An 18,941-nucleotide genomic window follows, 5' to 3' on the forward strand; every position below is an offset into this window, starting at 1 on the left:
TTGTTGCGCTTGTTACTTCCAATGCTGTTGCTTACAGCTAAGTACGGGGCCTTCAGAACATTATTGGAGGGTCCCACAATGTCAAGATGGCCTGCATAGAACCTCCACAAGAGGGAAGCTCACTGATGCGCAATGGTCTAAGAAAATCAACATTTATAAAATTTATTATTATCATTTTAGTACAGACATTATCCATAAAAGTAATAAGAGTTGCTATCGACAGAGGCATATTTACAGAAAAAATTGGGGGGGGGGATAACAGGGCAATAACCAAGGGGGTGTCGAGTTCAGGAGGCATGGGTAATCAAAAAAATTAGACCAGAATAGGAACAGGCCGGCAATACCACAAATTCGCCTTTGCTTCTAGATAAGGGTGGATGAGGTGGGAGGGGGGTTCGCTGGATAAGACGGGGGCCCACGAGACGAAAATATGGTCCAAAGGGGGCCATGGGTGGTAAAAGGTTAAGAAACACTGGTCTAGGGGGTTCCTCACTAAAGTGAAAGAACGTGGGTTCGTTTCCCCGCAGGGGCAGTTGATTTTTTTCTCTTTCTTAAATATATCTTCGCATCAGCCAGCTGTTAAAAACCTTCGTATGAAATACTGTATATAGTTTTATTTTTTTATATGTATGTGTTTGTAGTTTTTTTTCCTTTTTTTTGACTTAAAAATAAAGTGTTCCAGACTATTCCACGAAATTGGGCTGGAAGAGATCTCTACAACAGGATAAGTCCGGTGACAAAGTTCTGGCATTCATTCATTCAGTAGCTTGGAATCCGCGGCTCCTACTACCAAAACTGACGCAATCTCAATTATGACTGCACCGTCATCTGTAATATCAACATTAGCAATTTTTCAAACACCGTCGTTTTAAGACTACCTAAACTTATTTCTCTCTAAGACTGTACGACACACACCTAAGAACGTAATGTGGATGCGAATACATGTATCTATCTTTAATGTCTAATAAATGCCACTATAGCATTATACTGATATCAGGGCCGTAGCCAGAAATTTATTTCGGAAGGGAACGAGTGGTATTTAGGGAGAGCAAAGTGATAGAGTAATAGATCTAACCAAAAAAAGCAAAATTAAAGACATTACTCATGAGAGTCCTCAAAGGGCTTTTACTAAACGAATTTCAGGTGTTGGTGGAAGATCATATCAAGAGAGACTCGAGATACTTGACCTCCACTCCTGGTACGTAATATGGTATATTTGCCTTCTGATAACTCTTTTTTCGAAATCTTGGACAGACGACAATCCACAGACCTCCGCAGACACAGTCTTCAATTGAAAATTCCAGTGGCCAGAGGCGACCGCTATTTTTATGGCTTTAGATGCCGTTCAGCTAGACTGTGGAAAATTCTTCCCCGTGACCTCGTTTCTGCCCCTTTTGCTATCAATTACCACTGTGCGATCGTGTGGTCATAGTGACGAACACACATCGTGAGGACCCAGGTTCAATCCCCCCTGGAGGTACGGTGGTGAAATTGATTGGTGTAGTTCTCGAAGTCAAACCGTGAATACGAGCCGATCTCTTCGTTAAAAAGTCTCGCTACAGAGAGCAACAGGCCTACAATGCTCAAATTTTCAATCATTGCACTTTACTCATAGTCTGAAAAATAGATGACAACATTAAAACTCACTTCCAACACTAGATACGCACTAATTGTTAGCTACACACGCACTCTTCCGGCACAACTCATTTGGTAGTAAATTACCCATGGCGAGACCGAAGATGTGCTCAGTTTCAAAGATTTGCAACTTTTTTGGTAAAATGATACGTTGGACCATCAAAATTCAATTTTACTAAAAATTTTGTTGAGCAGTCAAAATGCTCTTTCAAATTTTGGGTAATTTTTTTTAAAATAAAGTTATTTCTCTGTTTTTCATGAAAAAATACACCTCTTTTTGTAAAACTACCCCTAAAAATTTTAGAGAGGAGTGAGAAAATACTCTTTAAAACTTTTTTTTTGGATAACACTGCCACCAAGCAGCCACTATAACTTTTTTTTCCGGTCTTTATTCTCTGGTAACGGAAGATGACTTTAGTGTAATAGTCGCATAAAGTAAGTCGAATTTTAGGAGTGAGGGTAGCACAATCTTCTCTTAATAAATTTAACAGTTTTAGTTGCAGATAACCATAATATCGATACATGATTTTAGTAAAGAGACGTGATAAATTAAAAATTTCCGAAATTTTTTATAAGGAATTGGCAATATAGCATAGAATGTGACGTTGAAGTTTACACCGTGCTACAATACACATGGTTAACGTGTCAACAAAATCTGTTTACCGGTTAGAAGTTTATTTTGACATCATATTCCTCTTGTAGAGTTGGAGGAACAATTGGGTAAATTTTACATAATTATTATAAACATTAATTCAAATTAATTGTTTCATTGTGGTAGATCGCCTATGATATTATTTAAATTTATGAGATGTGCATCTGTTTTTTGAGGAAAATAGAAAGGACTTGACATCATTTGTTTTTTTTTAAATTTGGAATGATTTTCAATTTTAGCATTGTTGATCTTTTTTCAAAATTAAATGCTAGTGTTTCGTAAAATGGTGGTTTGTATTATTGAAACGAAAGTAATACACACACACAACAATCGTATTCCATATCATTCATCAGACTTAATTGCTTTGGATGATTTTATAAATTGAACGAATGATGTGTGCCTCCAATTTATTGTGAATTTCATGAAAAAAATTCGATTGTCTAATGCATTGTTGCCCAAAGTAAGCAACATTACCCCCTGGGGGTGATGTTCCGAGGCGGGGGGAGTGGTAGAAGCTGTGGGTTAGTATAGGATCCTATGGGTTGGCTTGAAATGGGAGGGGGGGAGCGATGAAAGAAAAAAAAAATTGAATGATTGAATAAAAAGTTTGGGATACTATGGTCTGGTACAAGACCAATGAGTGTTCGATGTTTGTTTTTTTAATCTCTCTCCTCTCTCAAACTTTTTGCTTATGCTCGGCAACATCCATATTCGGTATAGACACAGTCCAAAAATAGCTGAAATGGGACAGCTGCTCCGTTTTAATGATAATAATAATCCCTTTTGGCAATGATTTTTTCTTCGGCGAGAAAAATTCACAAAAGCGTGGCGAGAAGTTGCCTAGAGTAAAACGGAGTCATGCTTTAGGACATCTTTCTTGCTGACAAACAAAATCACCAAAAAGGGATAATATGGCTGTTAAAATGAAACAAAAAAATAATAATAAAAATAAAGACAATAACAAAACAGCATTCTTAGACTAAATAAGGGATATAGATTAAAAATAAAATATTCTAGACTAAATTAGGGATATAGATTAAAAATAAAACATTCTAGACTAAATAAGAGATCAAAATTAAAAATATAACATCCTAGTCCAGATATGGGATTGAAAATAATAAAAACCAGAACAAATCGTGTTATAGCAAAATTTTGTTAAGGCAAAATCATGTTATATATTAGAGCACGGATCATACAATGAAACATTTGCAATTGGTTTTTCTGTAATTTGTAGTGTATGATTCTTAAGCTGTTTGAACTGGATCCACCTGGAATCATTTTTTTCAATGAATACAAAGAAAAGTAAGAAACACAAGAAGTTTGTGTACCCACGAACGGATTAGAACTGCTGCGGGGGGGTGTTTACGTCGCAAGATTGGCACGCTAATGTATACTTGCTTTAAAGCGAAGGATAGGCGTACCTGCATTTTTTAAAAAATATTTTGTCATGCTTGTGATTTTAGATGATAAAATCAAGAAAGATTGATAACAATAACTTATAGAGGAAAATAGGTGATTCGATCTTTGAAATAGGAATGGGGCGAATAGTGATTCAGCCAAATACAGAATATTCAGCTAATGTTTTCGCCGAATATCAATTTTCTTTAAATCCATCACAATTATAAATAAAATTGGCATATTTAATCGAAAATAAAATTATTGGTAGTTCCAAATGATATTGAATTTTAATTATGCAATTAATTTAAATAAATATTAAAAACTGTTAGCTGAAAGATTTTTATTGCCATTATACTGGCAATGAAATTTAATGATATATAATTACAGCGATACCTCGACTAACGAAAATGGTTCATTCTAGAATCACGTTCGTTACCTGAAAAGTGATTTCCCATAGGTTTCTATTGAAAATGATTTGTTTCATGTTCTGCCCAAAATTTAAAGATACGTTTTTTAAAACACCAAGGAATAATATAAAAAAAACACAAAAACTAATTGAAGACTAAAATGAACAGCTTTAAAATTATATAAATGAGAATCCATAGGAAGATGGGAGATACCGAAAATCTTATTTCTCATTATGTACACAACCAACACCAGCTGTAGTCTACTATAAAGCTCGTGTTGACACAAACCAACCGAGTTCATAAGTGTCGTCATCCATTTGTGAACTATCCAGCTCATTTCTTTGTCTAATACATGCAGATGCAGAAGATAATCTCTCAGACTGTTGAGCTTGATACTAAGAGTCTTGCACTGAAAGAATGCATACTCTGAAAACATAGGCTACTTTTTTTCCAATACATTTTCTAATTCGGCGGAATCTTTCATTCTATATGAAATGGTTCAAAGAATTTCAAAAAGAGAAGTGTAGGTATAACTGAAAAACGATTCTGAGGTGGACATGAGTTAATCGGGGCCCTACTGATGATGATTGGTGCAAAAATTCAGTTCACGAAGCAACTGTTTTATGTTAGTTCATGCATCATATCATCGAAAATGTTTGTCAGCTGAATCTGTATTCGCTAGCCAAAGCAGGAGAATCATGAAAAAGTCTTCATTGGCCGGAAAATTCGTAAGCTAAGGTATATTTCAACAATTATTACAATTTTACATCTAATTAAGAAAATGTCAACCATTATTTACTCTGAAGTATTAAGGAAGAATTGCAGATCCTCTGTCATTTTATGTTGTCTCAGTCATTCAAGTGTTGAATGATAAACGTTTATTTGCTATAAAAAATATTTAGAAAACCGTGTCTAGAAATTCAAAAAAATTATGTGCGAAACTGGTTTTGATATGCTGCGTATACAGTACATACATCATCTGGTGTCTCAATCTTTTGCATCTATTTGATGAATCAATATTTTTCTGGCATTTGCATGCCATCCCAATCTCTTATGCTCTCATAAATTAAATTGAAATAATTTTATTGAATTTTTGTCTAAAAAATAGCATTGTACTAGAATATCGCTTTGAGTTGGGAATATCAGCTGATTTTCAATCCTTTACGATTTACTAAATATTTTTTTGTTTTCTGTCTGACAAAAAATGTGGGTTGTTCCTTTCACCCCTTATTCCTGAGGGTGCATAGACAACACATTCCAGAGTCCTTTTCTTGTCGGTCTTGGCAGTTCTAACACCTGAAAATCTCATTTTTTGCTGAATGTGCTAAAAAATGAAAATAAAGACGGGGATTTATAAAGATATTTTGTTTTAATCATTTCTTAATTAATGTTGCTGTTTGAATCTTAGAACCATTTAGTATATACGTATTTTCTTGGAAGAAAATATCTTTTGCAGAATGTTTTCTGAAAATGTAATTAAAAAAGGAATGCCTCTTTAAACCTCCACACTTAGTTTTTCAATAAAGCCCCAAAACTTTACAGTTGGGGTTTAAGTAATAAGGTTTGACTGTAATTCTAAGTGTTTTGTGCAGATTTTTGCACTTCTTAGTGATATATTTTTCTTTTAAATGATGAAATAATTAGGAAAATAATTTATTATTCAGAACGGATTTAGTTTATCGGACCAGTCATGATGTCTGCATAATTTTTCATACCCGTGGGACCAGTGACTTCAATTTTTTAATTCTAACTCTGCTTACGGGATTGAATTTTATCTTCAATGGTTTCGGCTCTGCAGATTTCTCCATACAACCACCCCCCCACTATTGAACCCCCCGTATAACACCCTTAGCGGTTGAATTTCAAAAACCCTCTTCATGGTTAGTCTGTACGTCATGAAACGAAACTTCTGACCAAATTTCATGATTATAGCTTCAGCGGTTATGGCTCAGTTTGATTTCTCTATGAACCCCCCCCCCCCTTGTGACCCCCCTTAGTGGCTGAATTTAGAAAAAAAACCCTCTTCTTCTAGCAAAAAGGATAAAGGTGGATATATGATGTAGTTGTAGTACATTCTCTCAACTATGACTTGTAAGCAATTTATAACACAAAATATTTGATAGACTATAGTTGGGACTTCATAACACAACTATGGTCCAAAATTTAGTTTTTAAAAAATCCATATTTGAGATACATAAGGAATAAAAAAAAGTGTTTAACATTAATGCTTGATCTATCTACAGGCAATATCAGCAAAAAAAAAAAAAATTGAAAGCTCGAATACAGAAGTTACGATGATTAATCTAAAAAATTGTGTTATTTTGAACCATAGTTGTGTGAAATTACGGTATTCAAATGCAAAATTCAAAAAGACGCCCTGGTATAAGTTGTCGAATATTAACAACACTAGCTGCAATCAGCTGAAACCTCAGATATAATTTATTTTAATAAGCAATTGTCTTATCAGAGAATGAACTACCAGGGCTATGAGCAATATAGCCTGCATCCTAAATTTTCAGACCTTTCTGCTCTTGAATGTTTTTATGCATGAACTCTCTATTCATGAAACAAAGTATCTCTAATGTTGGTACTGTACCAGGTGAATAATTAGATTGAGAAAAAAAACCAGAGAGAAATGTCTCAGCCTGCGTTTTTTTTTCGGAAGTTCAGTAGCGAAAATTGTCAAAATTTAGAATTTATATATTGTATATCCGTCTTCCAGAATATATGAGAAAGTGTTTCAGATGGTGTTGTTTATGAATGAAAATTTCGAAGAAGTTCTCAAGCTTCCCTAGGGGAACATCATGACATGACAGTATCTGCACCACCTGCTGAACATAAAACATGCTAAATGCTGGGCACATGCACACACACTTAAGTTTCACCAACACAAATTTGACATAGCTCCAATATTCAGGTGTGAAAATATGTGGCAGTTAAATAGCAACAGATCAGAGTGGTGGATATCAGGGACAGAAAATAAAATCATTCTACCAGGAAATCGCTTTACAAGGATTTATATGAAATCCTTGCTCTTATGAATAGGGAATCAGAAGATAACTGTCTGAGAGAGAAAGAATCTCATATTTTCTTTTAATTTTTAAATCAGAAGATATTGAAAGAGCTAAGATATTTTTAAAGAAATGAAAAAATCAATCAGAAGGGAATTTATAGATTGATTTAATGTATCAATGTGTGCCTCTAACTTTTAACTACAGTGGATCCTGCTTATAACGTTTTTCAAAAAACTTTCATAAAAAACATTGCGAGCAGGAAAACACTTCAAATGGGAAATCTTAATAAAAATTGCTTAGAGTTGGGACCATGAAAATCAGTTGTACTAAGTGGAAAAATGTTCTAAATGGGAACGTTATAAGTGGGATCAACTGTATATTTGGTTTAGATTTTGTTATATTTGCTACTTTCCATATACTAAATTCTCAGCACTAATGGGCTTCTTTGCAAGCTTTTCCTACTAGTAGACAATGAAAGTAAATGAACCTTTGGATAGAACATGTTTTTATAAATGAGTTATTTATTTGATTCACAGAGATACCTCCTACCCAGAACATGGCCCACTGCTCTGTCTCAAGGAAGAGATATAAGCAGGTGATCAAAGACCTGGAGCATGCTGGAAAAAAAATTGGTAGAGATAGTAGGGAATTATGGGGGGGGGGGGTATATATATATATATATATATATATACGCGTTTTTCAAGATAAATTTTTTTCAAGAGGAACCCACTTTCACTCAAAAGGGACCCAGATTTTTTTAATAGCCTGGGTCCATGGGCGGAAATAATGGGGGGGGGGGCCCAGCATCAAAGGTGAAGCAGACTGATCTAATGCATATATGTATAGATGAATTGACATCATCATCATGCACCCCCCCCCAGACTTCCAAGTCTATCTCTGCCTATGCCTGGGTCGCGGGACCCAGGTAAGTTAGAGTGCAGCGGCATCTCTGATTACTTGAAGATTGCCATCAGCCATGGCAGGTCTCCTGTATAGTCTCCTCCAACAACGAGACTTTGCTAGTACATCACATCATCGTAGACGGTTCTATTCTTTTCTAGAAGGACAAATAGATTGTGAAAGCTCAGTCGCTGATGAGCTATTTTCGATATTCAATAGGTATATCTAAAAGAATTGAATAAAATCAATCGATGTGACAAGACATGACATATCCATGTCTCATCTTGTGGTTGGAGGACTATATTCCATAAGTCCAAAATTCTCTCGCCCATGTTGTATAATAGCATTCATAAGTACAAATAAGAAAGAAAGAAACTGTTGAGGAATTTCTTGGCTAGTTCAGCAAATTCGAGAAGTTGCAACTCTTAGAAAACATCGAAATACAGCTACAGAAATGCAATTGGCACACTATTAACGCATCAAATACCCAGAATTTCAGAAAAAGACGCATAAATATTTTTCCTAGTTCTAAGAAGAAAAAAGTAGAGAGAAAAACCTCCCCAACTTTTTTTTCCTTCCTTTTTACTATGTATCGTGATCGTGCAATCTTGAAAAAGTGGTTTTACTACTTTCTACACTACTGTATTAATATGCACATGGGTTGTTGACGAATAAAATGAGGGATATCTAGTTGCTTCCCTGAATGAGGAGCCGTGTAGTTGTCAAGTTTTGGAGTTTTTATTCCCCTGTGGATTTTCTGCCTTCTGGTTACATAGCGGAAATTGCGGTACTTTTGCTGATATATCTGCCGGCATTCAAAGACAGCGTCTATACGCCGTAAATTTGCCTTGTTCTTACAATATTGCGAATGCGCATTCTTGAGATTGTGAAAAAAATGAATCAGTAAAAATTCTACCTTGAATATCGACAGTTTTGTCATTTTTGTCATCTAGCTGCTATGTGGTAGTCACTGTTTCGCATTGCGAAAATCACGGGTGTGTAAGTAAAACTGGCTTTTGGTGGGGTACAAGGATCTAATTCTTCACAGAAAGTTTGGGTCACTAACACTAAAAAACAATTTTAAATTAACAGATAGTATAAAAGAAATTATTTTATTCCAATATTTTAAAATTCGGTACAAAAACATTTTTAATTTTTGATCTTCAGGGGAGGGCAGGGAGGAGGCCCCTTATACCTCCCCCCCCCCCCCAAAAAAAAAATTTGCTTTTGGTGAAAATCTGGGTTTGGAACCTGCGATTGCACAATGGTAATCAGCTAAAAATGTGATTTTTCTAAAGTTTTCAAATTTTGAGTTGGCTATTTCTTTAAAAAAAAAAACTTCTGGTTGCTATGGTGATCACACAGACCTACAACACAAATATGTATACATTAAACTTCAAATGCACACACACACATCGCCAGTATGGAGGATAGATGCAGGGCCACAACTAGGAGGAGGGGAGGGACAGGCGAGTGTCGGCTCCGGGATAGAAGGGGGCATCAAATTCATCCTTTATAACTGTTTCTTCTATATTACATGGGTGTGCCAAAATGTGTGCTTGCCCCGTTTGAGAAAGTATCTAGTTGCAGCGCTTGATAGATGGCACCACCTACTGAACACAAAACATGCCAAATGCTGGGCACACATACATAAGCACATTGTTAAGTTTCTCCAACAAATCTGACATAGCTCCTATATTCAGATGTGAAAATATGTGGCAGTTAAATGGCAACAGATGAGAGTGGTGGACCATCAGGGAGGGAAAATAAAATCATTTTACCAGGAAAACCAAAGTAAGAATAGGGATAAGTGTCTGAGAGAGGATAGAGAGAGAATATAATTTGCTTTAAATTTGATCAGAAGATATTGAAAGGGCTAAGATTTCTTTAACGAAATGTGAAATAAATCAGAAGGGAATTTATAGATTGATTTATTAGTAAATATATAAATGTGTGCCTCTAACTGTTAATTAAAGTGGATCCTGCTTATAACGTTTTTAAAAAAAACCGTCATAAGAAATGTTGTAAATAGAAAATCTTAATAAGAATTACTTATTGTTAGTAAAACTTATTTCCGTGGTCCTAAGTGTGTGGAAAAATGTTCTAAATGAGAGAAACGTTATAAGCGGCATCAACTGTATATTTGTTTTAAATTTATTACATGTGCAGAATTCCATACGTTAAATTCTCAGTGCTAATGAGCTTCTTTGCAAGCTTTTCCTACTAGTAGATAATCAAAGTAAATGAATAGGTAATAAGTAAATAGTATAATTTGGATAGAACATGTTTTTAGAAATGAATTACTTGATTCATGGATACCTTCTTCTGCCCAGAACATGGTCCACCACTCATTCTCAATGAAGAAATATAAGCAGGTGATCAAAGACCTGGAGCATGCTGGAAGACAATTCATAGAGATACCAGTGAATTATGGGGGGGAGGGGCATAATTCATTTCAAGATAATTTTTTTTTTAGAAGGACCCAGATATTTCAAATAACCTGGGTCCAGGTAAATTAGAGTTTAGTGGCATCTCTGAGCTACAAAGCTAAACATGCCCAACTTGTTTTCCTGTATGCTGAATATATATTCCATTATTATTAGAATAGATCAGGGGTGCTCATAGATTCTGGTCAGCCGGTCAAATACAGCCTGCCAATAGGTTTCATGCATCCTGCAAAAGGTGTTTCGGTAAAAAAGTGGTTTCCTTCATAAAAATGCAGGAATTCAGGATTCATATGGGACATCACCAATTATTGCAAAAAAATTGTCAAAGATGACTAAATTTGCCAATTATAGTGGAAAAATTGTTAGTGGTGAATGAAGTTTAAAAATATCATTAAAAATTGATGGAAAATCACCATTGGTGAAAAATAGAGGGCAACTGCAAGTCACGATGAAATGTAATTCGCTAAAAAAAACCTGTATATATATAGATAGATATATAGCCTATGTGTGTTTGACAAATATGTGAGATGAATATATTTCTTATATATATAATATCACATAATTAAGTTATAAATGAGTTATAATTATCACAATTTAATTAATTGATTATGAAAATAATCTCAATCCTTGATTTCAGTAAAAAATGTGAGTTAAAAAGTGTGTGAAAAATGAAATGTGAGTGAAAAAAAGTTATGGTGAACGGGGAATTCTCTGGTTGGACAGACGTCACAAGTGGAGTTCCTCAGGGAAGTGTCCTTGGCCCCATACTTTTTTCACTTTTTATCGACAAACTCGATCAGGGTATCGATGGAATTACTATCAAATTCACAGATGATGTGAAGCTAATGGGGGTAATCGGGAATGAAAGCGATAGGGAGTTGCTCCAGACCAACTTAAACAAGATTGCAGCATGGTCGCTCATTTTGGTTCGAACAACCCACGGTTCTCTTACTAGTTGAATGGTGTCACTATCCCGGATACAACTAGAGTCACCGATTTGGGAATTCTCATTGACGAGCGACTTAAGTTTTCTGAACATTGTTCAGCGGTTGTCAAAAAAGCGAATAGAATGCTTGGTCTCATTTTCAAAAAGGTCTCTTCGCGTTCTCCTAAAGTCATTCTTCCGCTTTTTCGAGGCTTAGTTCGTCCTGGACTGGAGTATGCTGTAAGGTTTTGGAGACCATACCTACAGAGGGACATAGACTTGGTTGAAGGGGTGCAGAGAAGAGCTACGCGTGTCCTTATTGGCACACAGTGCTTGAGTTATGAAGAGAGACTTCATTTTTTGAATATGTTTACATTGGATGAACGCAGGTGTCGAGGAGATATGATCGAAGTGTTCAAAATTTTCAATGGGATGGATAGGATGGACCATGAACTTTTAGTACACCGCCAATCGACTGCTTTTACAAGGGGACACCAGTATCGATTGGTGAGGGACAATGCAAGGTTATGGTGTCGCAGGGAATTTTTCTCTAATAGGGTTGTTAATAAATGGAATAGCTTACCCCCGGAGGTAGTAAATTCTAACACAATTGACACATTTAAAATGAAATACGATAAACATGTTGGGGTAAATCGAGAAGCTATCCATTCTTAGAATAAGACAACCATAAGTATTCTTTATGGGTATTGTATAATATTTTATCATGTGTATATATTGTTTATAATTTGTGTTAATTGCATTTTTAATTGGGTTGCTGTATTTTTGAAACATATGACATCCATATTTTTATGGGCATCTTTTTATCAGCCACCTCGTTGGGCATTTTGCCTGTTGTGGCGTTGTATTTGTATTTGTATAAATAAAAATTCAAAAGAGTTTCGTTGCAAATACAGGAAAAAACAGAATATTTTATAAAAAATTTAGGACAACCAAAATCACAGGAATGTTCTGTGATATACAGGTCTCTCTCTCTCTCTCTCATATGGTCACTTTATATATGACCTATATACACTACCAGTTTCTGACAGGCGAGCAGCAGGAATACCCTATACTTGGCCCGCACACTGAAAAGATTTGCACCCCTGTAATAGATGATACTGGCCCTTTATATTTATGCAAACATTCCACTACTCAAATATTTTGATTCAGCTATGTAGTTTAATTATAGTTTTAATAGGTTTCAATTTCAATAGGTTTGTACTACGTCAAATACTAATATAGATAAATTATATCAGATACTTGAAGTTCTGCTATATATATACTGTATAGTAATAAAAACTGAAATAATTTTTATATGGTATGACCACTTGACTTTGCACTTATTTTTTCATTTACTGTTGTATATTCTGTTTATATTAAGAAAAATGAAGATAAAGGAAATAAAACGAGCTGCCAATATTGCTTGGTCACCCTATCATCATGAGTGCATTAATATTGCTTTGGGCACAGCTGCTCAGTTAATTGATTCCACATTTAGGTAAGTTCAAATTTAAGTGATTATATTTGTTTAATAATATCTTTAAGTATACTTCCCCCTATAATTGTTCTTTGTTGCAGTGCACTCAAATTTACCTTTTTTTGTTGCAGAAATTGTTACAAATATGAGCGGGATTCCCATTAAAAGGTGGATCCACACTACACATGCTCAGGTCTCTTGCTCCAAAAATCTACACTTGTAAGGGGACACTTCTGGGTTCTCTTTTTTTTTTTCAAGCATGAAAACTGGTTGAGACAACAGTGCTACAGCTTTCCACCATAAGTAATTCTTACTCCCTAAATCTCTGCGCTTGTCAGGGGATACTTATAGGTTTTCCTTTCTTTCTTTTTCAATTGTGTAAACTTGAGTCAACAGTGCCACAGTTTTCTGCCATCCATGATTGTGGAGACGTAGCGCAAGTACATCAGAGGGATCCTCACAAGCTACCAACTGTCTCTTAACTTATCTTAACACAAGAATTCACATGAACAAATCATTGGTCTACTAGTCTAAGCATATACAGTGGGGGCACAGCTTAAGAACGTCTTGTCAAAGCCTACTGCGTAGATCTATAACATAAAACAATACATTCACAACACACATTGCCAATTTCTAACTTCTGATTTGAAAGGTACATGGCAGCTACCCCCTCACCAAACATATACAGCACTCCACTGTAGAGATGTGAAATTCTCGAGAATAATCTTTTGGAGAATATTCTCATCGAGGAGAATATTCTTCTGGTAGGACTACTATTATAAATAACTTGAGAATGTTCTTATAAATTGTTGATGAGAATTATTCTCCTGTTATTTATAATATAGTTACCCCCAAAGCAGAATGTTTTGCAATGTTCTGCAATGAGCCCTCAGCTGACTGAAAATGTTCTGCGGTAAAAATTCGCATATACATAATAGCGTTTTTCTACACTATTCTTAAAATTCTTCCAGATTTTTCTGCAACAGCACTGGTTGTTCTGCGATGTACGCCGCACATTTCGGCACATTCTGCTTTGGGGATAGTTACATATAATATATCCTTGAGAATATTCTCTGGAAGGACTACTTTCATAAATTACTGGGGAATATTCTTATAGAAAATAATAAGAATTATTCTGCAGTTATTAATAATAGTCCTTTCAGAGAATATTCTCCTTGATGAGAATATTCTTCAGTTACCAAAATCTTTCCAGAGAGTTATTATCAAGAATATATGTAATAACATGTATTGTAATAAATAATCTTGATAAATAACTTGAGAATAATTGTTATTTTTATTTATTATTTTATTTTTTTATTTATTATTCTCAAATTTTTACATCCAGGAGAATATTCTCAGAATATTCTTGTTCTCACCTCACATCTCTACTCCACTGTATACACTGATGGGGTTTGCCATCCGTACAGTACCAATAACCACGAACTGGGAAAGATATTAGCAATGACGTAAGCCTAGTGATACTTCTCTAGCAATGAATATGATGAATTGTCTGTCCAATCATAAGGGGATACAGGCTCCTCAAACTGGGCAGGGGTGGTGTTCACCTTCACCCTCCCACCTATGCCAATAATACAATTTTTTTACTGAATGGGGATAGTGATCAACCCCTGATCCACACATGTACAAAACATCACTAACTGTCACCAAAAAGTTGTCAATTGTTGGCAAAATTGCTGAAAAATTTCCAATGAGCAGGTAATGAAGAGCTATTGCAAGTCGCAAGGAATTAAAATGTATTTCATGAAAGAAACCTTGAAAACATGATAAAAATGTGAGATGAATATTTATATTTATTGTCATAATTATCATAATATAATTTATAAGTTATGAAAATTATCTTCATTTACGATTTCAGTAAGGAGTATGAATATAAGTAAGCGTCTTTGAAAAAAAATAGGATATTTTTACTAAAAAAAGTCTGCACAGCCAAAATAAGGAAAAATACTGTTCCGTAAAACACTGGTCATACGGTCACTTACTGACTATAGACTGACCAATTAGGTCTGCAAAGGGAGGAGTGACAGCTAATAGGAAATGAAAGACTATATATTTCTGCCCTATTCCACAGAACTAAAAACTCTTTCTGCTACAGGAAATGCCTGTTATAAGAAATTCCACTGTATAAGGCAGTGGTTCCGAAACTTTTGTCACCTGCGACTCCCTTGGCCTTGTCATCATTTATCCGTGGCTTCCCAAAATAGTCTGGAAAAAGACCACTTCACAGCACTGTAGGCATTTTTATGCACACTTTGAGAACCACTGGTGTAACGGATTAAAGGAAATATATATATTATTGGTACTGTGAAGGGAGCCTTGCATCTGGTAAGGGTGGCCCAGTTGTATCTGAATGAATTCCCATATCTACTTCATTTTTATCATATATATATATATATATATATATATACACACTGAAGAGCCAAAAAAACTGGTACACCTGCCTAATATCGTGTAGGGCCCCCGCGAGCCAGCAGAAATGCCGCAACACGACATGGCATGGACTCGACTAATGTCTGAAGTAGTGCTGGAGGTAATTGACACCATGAATCCTGCAGGGCTGTCCATAAATCCGTAGGAGTAAGAGGGGGTGGAGATCTCTTCTGAACAGCATGTTGCAAGGCATCCCAGATATGTTCAGTAATGTTCATGTCTGGGGATTTAGGTGGCTAGCGGAAGTGTCTAAAGTCAGAAGAGTGTTCCTGGAGCCACTTTGTAGCAATTCTGGACGTGTGGGGTGTCGCATTGTCCTGCTGAAATTGTCCAAGTCTGTTGGAATGCACAATGGACATGAATGGGTGCAGGTGATCAGACAGGATGCTTACGTACCTGTCACCTGTCAGAGTCGTATCTAGACATATCAGGAGTCCCATATCACGCCAACTGCACACGCCCCATACCATCACAGAGCCTCCACCAGCTTGAACAGTCCCCTGTTGACATGTAGGGTCCATGGATTCATGAGGTTGTCTCCATACCCGTACACGTCCATCAGCTCGAAGCAATTGGAACCGAGACTCGTCAGACCAGGCAACGTGTTTCCAGTCCTCAACAGTCCAATGTCGGTGTTGTCGGGCCCAGGCGAGGCGTAAAGCTTTGTGTCGTGCAGTCATCAAGGGTACAGGAGTAGGCCTTCGGCTCCGAAAGCCCATATGGATGATGTTTCGGTGAATGGTTCGCATGCTGACACTTGTTGATGGCCCAGCATTGAAATCTGCAGCAATTTGTGGAAGGGTTGCATGTCTGTCACGTTTAATGATTCTCGTCAGTTGTCGTTGGTCCCGTTCTTGCATGGTCTGTAGATTTAATTTTTTACCGGATTCCCCATACTCACGGTACACTCGTGAAATGGTCGTACGTGAAAATCCAAATTTCATCGCTACCTCAGAGATGCTATGTCCCATCTCTCGTGCGCCGACTATAACACCACGTTCAAACTCACTTAAATCTCGATAACCTGCCATTGTAGCAGCAGTAACCAATCTAACAACTATGCCAGACACTTGTTGTGTTATATAGGCGTTGCCGATCGCAGCGCCGTACTCTGATTGGTTCCATATCTCTTTATTTGCATACACATGCCTGTACCAGTTTTTTTGGCTCTTCAGTTTATATATATATGTGTGTGTGTGTGTGTGAATTCATATATATATATATATATATATATATATATATATATATATATATATATATATATAAATGTTCTTACAAGTGTTCTACTGGATGCTTCATTCAAAAAATCTCTAGTATATTTTTGTATTTCAGGGTTAATGTTCATATCTGAGATAAGTACGAGTGAGATGAGGTACTTGTCTATTAAACAAGAAGCTATATCAGTAACATCATTTTAATTAAGGATCATTTCAAGTAATGAAAACATGCATCTTACAACCACACATGCATCTTATGAACATTCCTCCAAGAAACTTTTGGTAAATAATGGAAAAGCCAAATAGTGTTGTTTTTGTGAACTCCCATCAGCATATTTTTTATTGTGTTAAAAAATGCTGACATCCTTCTAAGGGGAATTGAATGTCAGAAATTGGTAAAATAGTGTATTTTCATTGAGTGCACCTTTTTTTAATGTTGTGAGTTTGCTGCTTGCTGTCAAGAAACTGTTAAAACTGTTAAAAAAATTTAAATTAGCTTATACTTACACTTCGAAATTGGAAAAAAAACTTCAGACAACCATCATTTTTATATTGTGGGAGAGGGATTGAACCAGGGCTTTTGTAATGTGAAGCCATGATGACACAAACTACATAGCAACCAATGAAAATTTACTTGTGAAAAAATATTGACACTCAAACTCCATTATAATATTTGTTTAACTTTACCATTTCAGCATAGAGTCTACATTGGATATTTATGACCTCAATCTGTCGAGTGATAGTTTGGATTTGACCATACTTGGTGGTGTGAAATCTGACTACAGGTAAGAATAGTTAAAAATTTAATGCTGAAAGTTGTTAGATTTTTCCCCACATGAGATGAGCTGTTAAATATATTTTGGTTATTTTCTTTATCTTTCGTGATATTATTTTACTTTTGTATTTGCTATTGTGGTTTATATAATATATACAGTATAGTCACCGTCAAGCATCATATATATATATATAAATGAGTTTTAGGGCAGTGTTCCTCCCCCCCCCCCTCCCAAAACAGAATATGCCAAAATCTGCAATGTGTGTCACAGAACAATCAGTGCTACTGCAGAACAATGTGGAAGAATTTTAAGAAAAGTGTAGAAAACACTATTATAGTGATTTTTACTGCACAACATTTCTATCCAGCCGAGGGCTTGTTGCAGAACAATGCACAACATTTGGCTTTGGGGGGTGGACCCAAATATTTTTGGTACCCTTTTTCTCAAGTATTGTAAAAATTTTATTTTAGCTGTAAAACACTGAATAAAATTGACAATGACAAAGTAAATGAAATACTGATTAAAGAATTAGAAAAGTTGATTAAAAAATTCAGAATAAATAAAATCTTCATGATTTGGAATCTTTGATTTAAAGTTTTTGTATTGTGGTTGGTTCCTTGGCCCACCCCTCAAGATGGCACTGACTACTTTACGGAAAATACTTGGACAACAATGTGACTGCCAGTGATTGGGAGTGATCAGAAAGAAGTTGATTGTGTTTGGTAAAGTTTTCATATTCATCATTTGTGTGTTTAAAAACCGTCATGTGCAGGACAAGTCTAAAATGATGGGTAAAACTTTAAGATGCAATAGAACATACAAAAACAAAATGACTATATAAAGGTGCTCAAGAGACTGTAGAAACCTATCATTATAAAGGAATTATCATTATACATTGAATATATTAAATTCATGGAAAGTGCATTGGAACTGAAGTATTATATTTTTATATAGACGATTATACCCTCTATAGCTATAATCGTTATATTGGATTTTCACTGTAATACAATTTCTTAGAGTGCATCTACATAGGCTCGCTCTCCGTGACCTTTAATCGCTGTGGTTATTCTTTGCAAATTCACTGTGCTATTTTTTATTCTTCCCCCACTTCACAAATCTGTTCCAACCACAGCCTTGACTATACAAAATCAGAGATGCAACGCTAGCTCCTCTCTCGAATCCATAGTCAGCAGAGGCTTTCAAGTTTGGCGTTTGTCTAGTGTGCATTGCTAATGAAATATTTTGTGACAGCCATACAAATGCTTGCTCGAGTGGCATGGTGGTAAGATGCTCGACTACCATCATGAAGGTTGTTGTCAGGGTCCCGGGTTCGAACCTAAGGGAGGATATAGATAAGATATTTTCCCTAACGAACTCGAGGCGACCACCGATAGACAGCACCTTCACTTCCAACCCATCTCACTAATGGCAATAAATTGCAATATAGCGATATGGCTAGAGTTGGTGTTTGGTGAAGTAGTAGTAGCCATACAAATGCATGGGGGAAATCCCAGCAAACCACTCAAGGACAACGCCCTGTAAACACACCTTTAGAAACCTCTCAAAAAAGCAACTACCTATTTTATTGTATGCTTCACAGCTTCTGAATGCATTTTATAGATCTTGGAAGATATTGCATATTTTG

The 18,941-nt window shown here is 35.8% G+C and overlaps 1 protein-coding gene across 2 annotated transcripts in view; it reads left to right on the top strand.

The window, feature by feature from the left end:
* Positions 1-2,045: 2,045 nt before the first annotated feature.
* The window catches only part of Sec31 (COPII coat complex component secretory 31), a 90,531-nt gene continuing 73,635 nt past the window's right edge, over positions 2,046-18,941 (top strand). The window contains exons 1-3 of one of the 2 annotated variants that reach the window (XM_089239843.1): positions 2,046-2,355; positions 12,760-12,876; positions 17,216-17,305. In XM_089239843.1, the coding sequence (XP_089095969.1) occupies positions 12,764-12,876; positions 17,216-17,305 (203 nt within the window). In that variant the 5' untranslated portion in view covers positions 2,046-2,355; positions 12,760-12,763. The remainder of the gene's footprint in view (positions 2,356-12,759; positions 12,877-17,215; positions 17,306-18,941) is intronic. The other variant, XM_089239842.1, reaches the window with a different exon arrangement.

The sequence above is a fragment of the Pholcus phalangioides genome, unplaced genomic scaffold (genome assembly GCF_987345545.1).
Source record: "Pholcus phalangioides strain wild (caught in Gottingen) unplaced genomic scaffold, Ppha-v1.0 ptg000011l_1, whole genome shotgun sequence".
Lineage (NCBI taxonomy): Eukaryota > Metazoa > Arthropoda > Arachnida > Araneae > Pholcidae > Pholcus > Pholcus phalangioides.